General features: G+C 31.0%; 1 protein-coding gene across 3 annotated transcripts; it reads left to right on the top strand.

The window, feature by feature from the left end:
• The first annotated feature begins 432 nt into the window (after positions 1-432).
• LOC140891389 (transcription factor MYB2-like) lies at positions 433-2105 on the top strand. Of its 3 annotated transcripts, none has more exons than XM_073299863.1 (4): positions 433-750; positions 852-981; positions 1177-1628; positions 1719-2105. In XM_073299863.1, the coding sequence occupies exons 1-4, from the start codon at positions 612-614 to the stop codon at positions 1835-1837; spliced, it is 840 nt and encodes a 279-aa protein (XP_073155964.1). In that variant the 5' UTR covers positions 433-611; the 3' UTR covers positions 1838-2105. The 3 variants fall into 3 exon arrangements, with proteins under 3 accessions (XP_073155964.1, XP_073155969.1, XP_073155955.1); XM_073299868.1 differs by having other exon boundaries at positions 435-750; positions 1727-2105; XM_073299854.1 differs by having other exon boundaries at positions 437-750; positions 1177-2105.
• Positions 2106-6542: the final 4437 nt, after the last annotated feature.

Genomic DNA, 6542 nt, shown 5'->3' with positions numbered 1-6542 from the left:
GAGATTCTATTTCACCTCCATGGTGGAAATGTGTGAAACGTAGGTCGGAGAAATGAAGTGGCGTAGTCAAATAATCCTTAACAACTTGATTGGACAAAAGAAGTCGGAGAATACTTGATAGTTGATACCGACAATTCTTTTCACTGTCCATTGATCTTTTCGAATTATATATGTAACATCCCCAAGAAGAAAGAAAAAAAATAATTTAACCATCCCCACGCACAAAATAAACCATCAAAGTCAAAGTGTCAAACTCCAAAGCTGCCATTAAATAATATTTAATGAATTTCCCCGCATTATATAATTCGCAAAGAGTAGATCAATAGGAAGCCCCAAGTTTTAAGTGTGCGGGCGATTAATTATTTAATTAGCCCATTAATTAGTGTAATTAATTCTCATTGCGGCTTCCCTCTCTCACATGCCACCTTCTTTCCCCCAATATTATTCAAACTTCTCATGCTCTTCTATATAAACCTTCCATCTTCTCTTTTTCTTCTTCCTTGTATTCAAACACCCCAAACATCTCTCTCTTTCTCTTTTTCCTCTTTCTCTTTCTCTTTCTCTTTCATATAAGTTTGATCAGATAATTATTACAGACAATTAGAATTAAAATGGATATTGATCAAAATGCTAAGGTTTATGATGAAGAATTAAGAAGAGGGCCGTGGACTGTTGAAGAGGACTTCATCCTCATCAACTACATAGCCCACCATGGAGATGGCCGCTGGAATTCCCTTGCTCGATCTGCTGGTAAATTATTATTATTATTATTTAATCCCTTTTAATTAATTTGTTTCTTTATAATTAATGATGAGATTATTGATTTTTGATATATAAATATTTCACTGCAGGTTTGAAGAGAACTGGGAAGAGTTGCAGGTTGAGGTGGCTGAATTATCTGCGGCCGGAGGTTCGGAGAGGGAATATAACTCTCGAAGAACAGCTTCTGATTCTTGAACTCCATTCTCGATGGGGTAATAGGTATGATATATATATATATATATATTGATTGAAATATATAAAGTTTTTTTTATGTTACTCAACAATTATTCTTAACTTCGTGTTCATCATTTACAATATGTGTACATGGTCGTTACGGAGTTGGGCATGATTGATAGGCAGCAGCATAACAAAATTCAAGATATATATATAGGAATTAATATATATATATTACAGGTGGTCGAAGATCGCTCAACATTTGCCTGGAAGAACAGATAACGAGATAAAGAATTATTGGAGAACAAGAGTTCAGAAACATGCCAAGCAGCTGAAATGTGACGTCAACAGCAAGCAGTTCAAGGACACCATGCGGTACTTATGGATGCCGAGGCTCGTAGAGAGGATTCAGGCGGCCGCGGCCGGAGCTGCAGAGGTGGAGCTGGATTCTTCCTCCACCACCACCACCACAGCAGATCACCGTCTCCAAAACAATTACAACATAAGCTGCTCCGCGGGTCAGAATCAGATGATGATGATGATGCCGCCACCTGATCCTAGCATGGCCGCCGCCGCGTCCTCCTCCGACTCTTTCGGGGCTCAGGTGTCGCCGGTCTCCGACCTGACAGAGTGCTACAACTACCCGGTTAACGAATCTGGGAGCAATATTAATCAAGATTGTTATGTTGCCGGTAATCAAGTACCTGCAGCAGTGCCAGTGTGTTATAATAATAACCATGATCAGAGTTTAACCAGCTACAGTACTTTTAACCATGGTTTAGATTTCCAGGTTACGAGTCAAAACTGCAACCAGTGGATGGACGGTGGAGATGCGTCCGATGCTCTGTGGAATGTTGATGATATGTGGTTCTTACAGCAACTCAACACCAGTGTTGTTTAGTCATGAAATTACAATAAATACATAAAATGTAGAAATTAAACACAAGAAAAAAGAAAAGGGTCGTTCAAAATAATGAAATAAAAATTAGATATTGATTTTTAGTTTTTTTTTTTTTTTTAACTTTAAAAATTTTCAATTTGTATTCTTTTTTCTTTTTTAATCATAAACAAAAAAAAAAGTTGTATTTGGAAGGTAAAAGAAAATGTTGGGAAAAAGGGTTTTATTTTTGGGTTATCATTCTTTAGAAATGACTATGTATTATCCTTCATCTTCTTCTATCATGCACGGATTTGTTTATATATATTCATTACTATTTGTGTGTACATAAACAAATAAGTTTATATTCTAAATGAAGATAATTAAATATAAACCAAGAGTGTAAAATATAAGATAAATACAAGTTTCATGGCGATATTTATAATTTTAATATTTATTTGTTATTTTTCACAAACTGCGAAAATATATATATTTTTAAATTCACAGCATAGTTCGATTCGACTCCAGATTTATCTATTCATTATTCGTATAAACGCTTTGTGTACTCACATATGAGCATATCATGCACTGATAATCCAGAAGATATAATGAATTCGAACAAAGAATTAATACCATAACTTAAAAAAATATTGAAAGATCCTCGAACCCACAATTTATATGAAAAAATTCCTCGAAAACGTTTTTAATTTTTGTATGATCTCCGAGTTTTCTACACACATTATTTGAACATATATTCTATATGAAAGCTAATTGATATATGTACATATTGCATGATCGAATCTTGAATAATCTAATGGGATATATGTTCATTAGTGGTTCCATTATCTTATCTTATTACTAAAATGTCATTGTTGCTTGTGGATTATAATAAACAGTATTTTTTTATTGAATTGTGGAGATAATGGGTCCTCAAATATTAATATTAAAGCCAAGCACCCGTCGTTTTTAGTTATAGAATATAGATAGAGATGGATTAAAGTGAAATGAATCCAGCTATGATTCAGGAAGATGGTAATATTCTCAATTTTATAATAGTGAAGTTTCTAATTACTTTGATATTAATCAAGTTACTTAAATGCCACGTGAGTGGCTTGGCTTACGAGGTTACATATTTCATTTGCTAACCTCATCCCCATTTTTTATAAAATAAAAAAAACTCGTATATATATTATATGAAATCATTTTATCAGCCAATTTTATAAAACGAATTTTATGAGATGAATTTCATTGAACTCGACATATGAAAAATATTATTTTTTATGTCGAAATTATTAATTTTCATTTTAAATATAGATCGAGTCGACTCGTCTCATAAATACAGATCCGTGGCATAATTTTGTAAGAGACCTACTATTTTTTAATAAAGGTATTTAATTATTTTTGTAGCGTGTATAAATATTGAATCTATAATATTGTAAGTATGATATAAAACTTTATTTAAAGTGTTGGATTGAATATTAGTGTGTTGTCGCTTCAAAAATTGTAATGGATGATGAAAATGTAATTCAGATATTTTAAATTGTACAGCAACACAAATATTAGAGAAAATTATAAGATTGAGCAATGTCCGTCGTGCACAAAATTTCAAATCCTAGAACATTTCAAGCATCATGTTTTGATCACTGATATCTCAGCCGGGACTGTAACTAATCTAATTGCAATGATTTTTCCCCCTACAAACCGATAGATTATAATCAATACAGAAATATTTGTTGGAAGATGAGATGTTACACGTGATCAGGAGGTATATTTGGTGTATTATAAACCACTCAAATTAAATAAAAATAAATTAGAGAAGAAAAGTTTGAAATTGTTCATCAATAATTAATATTTTGGCGCCAGATCGAGTATTATAATTTGAAGCTGTCATTTGGAAAATTGTCACATACTGCGAGTCGAGAACAAACCGGCCTTTATCTGATTAGAGATATTCGATGGTTGACAATATTTTATTTGGTTTTCGTTCAAAGATTTGATGTGCAATTCATAAGAAAATGGATTCATGTAAGTTTTGGGACCACCCGTGGCAGTAGTAGTAATGTGCAGCTTAAATTATTTATATTTAGAAATAGATTTATGATAATTAATGAACCCAATTGCAGAAATTGGACGGAGATGGCTCCAGAATTGAAAACGTGATGGAATGATATATAATATACTTTTTTTTTAAAAAAACAAAACAAAACAAAACGCCGTCTTAATATTATATGAGTGTAATGTGGTTGCACATGCTTTAGCTCATTTTGTTTCTCTCTCCCAATGCGTTTTTGTTTGGGAATATGAAAATTTTTTTTTTTGGCTGGTTAATCTTGTATCTAAAGACAATTTATTAATTGAATAAATTACAAGTTTTTCCTGTAAAAAAATATTATATGAGTAGGTTTTGTGATCGATATATATATAATAATAATAATAATTAATAGGACTTAATTATATATATATATATATATTATGTGATTATTATCTTCGGCACATAGGCTCCAAAAAAAAATCTTCGGCACATCTATCATTGTAATACATTAATTCTCCCCTGACAATTAACAGTATCTTCTCGATTCTCGAATAAGCATGACAAAAAGGATCTCACCTATTTTTATTTGTGAAAAGAAGTTGATTGATTCATATTTAAATTATAAAGTAATTTTTGGTATAAAAATAAAAAAAAATTCCAAAAAAACTCATTTGAAATGGTTTAACGAGTAAATTATGTGATAAAAATTTTCTAATTGAATCATTTAATATAGAATATTATTTTTGTGCAAAAATATTAATTTTTATTATAAATATACTAATATAAGGTGAGATCCGCTCATAAATAATGCAGATACGCACTTTTTTTTTTATGGGTCAAGTTGGTATAATATCTTACTCACAAAATTTGTATGTAAAAACGATTTCATAGTAGTTTGTATGTGTGTGTGTGTTTTTTCTTTTTAGTTGGATATAAACTTGTTACAAGATTTCCAGAGATTTCATTTCGGTTTTAAGATTTAGTGTCAAATGAAGTATAATTAAGTCATAAACGATATAGATAATCATTTAACCAACTACATACATTTATCAGAACACAATTACTTTCATATATCCCCTTTGTGCTTATTCCAATCTCGTATTCACTCTTTTCTTTTGAATTCTTTTGGATATGATTAATCAACACATTTAGAATAGTCACATTGTTGGAGTGCAATAATTGTCTCTGTTGAATAGAGCGATCGAATCATAGCGTTTGGGATGCTGTACGGTTTAAAAAAATTTGACTTACACCATTATCACCAACTTTAGTTTTTGTTAAAGCGACAAACGCTCAGTCCTACACACATTATTAATTTGGTTTTTTTTAATAAAACTTTGATCGTGTTTGTCAATTTGTTAGAATGTTAAATAATGATTCCAAATTCTCTCTTGCAATTGTCCATGCGACAAGGGTCGTCACCCGCCGGGTGCATGTGAGGATAAGAATGAATCCATATTACCTTTGCACATCAGAAGATCTCCGGATTTAGCGCAAATCATTTGGTTCATGGATTGGATAATGAATGATTAATAATATAAGGATTTTAAATCAATATATTTGGATTAGACAATGGTAAATGACACTAATCTTTGGAAGAACTTAAACCAAGCATTGGATAAGCAAGAATGATTAATGAATTAATGTGTTATCTTTCACCAAATAATGTCTCGAATATATTATACTTACTAATAGCGCAAAAATTTTAATGAGATTGTTCTATTAGATAATTTTATAAGATTAATATTCGATCCAACCCATAAAAAAATGTTATCTTTTATATCAAAAATTTAATTCTCGTTACTATAATAGTACGAATCGAACTCTTTCACGATCCGAAAACCCACAACTTTTTCCGACACTACACTCGTTTTCGAATGTATGGAATCGTTTTTTTTTTTTTTTTTTTTTTTAACAATGGAATTTTTTTTTAAAAGCATTAATATTTAAAATGATAGCAAATCACACAATGACGAGTCTTTTTACTTACGATGAAAGGTAGGAAAATGAAAAAGGGCGGCGGCGGGAAGGATTCTAGGCCGCGTGCCTTTTAGAGAAGCCGTCACAAGTGGTCCAAAAAGTTAAGTGCTGTTATTTACTCGCCACGTGTACATTTGGGAATTTTAATATAATACACCTTTTTTTTTACTATTTTAATTTAATTTGGATGGCTTCCTAGACGGAAGCACTAACAGCCGCAACTATTGAAATATTTGAAAAGTCTTTCAAATATATTTAATATATATATGATTGTAACTATTAATTAAACTATGAACTTGTTATATACTCTTATTAGTTCATATCTATATACAGACTACACATTATGCTCATTTTATTCTAAAAATAACAGTTAACTCAAATTATCATATGCATCTATTGTGATTGTATCTTTTGTAAATCACTTTAAACAATATATTTTAAATCAATATAGGATAACGATTCGATTTGAAATCGACTATCGCAACTTTACGTACTCATTAACGATCACGATGTTGTCAAATATATTTGTATGTAAATTATGTCTAAGAATGAGCATACATAAGGATGCAATGCACCGCCACTAACGCAACTTTGAATTTTCAGTTTACCAAAGCTAATTTTCAATGTTCTTCTTGTTCATACTTATTCACATCTATTTATATTTATTACTTTGCGTGAGTAGCTCAACATATGTACATCATTTTCAGTGCAGAGCAT

Source organism: Henckelia pumila, chromosome 1, assembly GCF_033568475.1.
Source record: "Henckelia pumila isolate YLH828 chromosome 1, ASM3356847v2, whole genome shotgun sequence".
In the NCBI taxonomy this organism is placed as follows: Eukaryota; Viridiplantae; Streptophyta; class Magnoliopsida; order Lamiales; family Gesneriaceae; genus Henckelia; species Henckelia pumila.
Note: the sequence above shows the minus strand (reverse complement) of the source record. Positions and strands in the feature narration are given on the sequence as shown.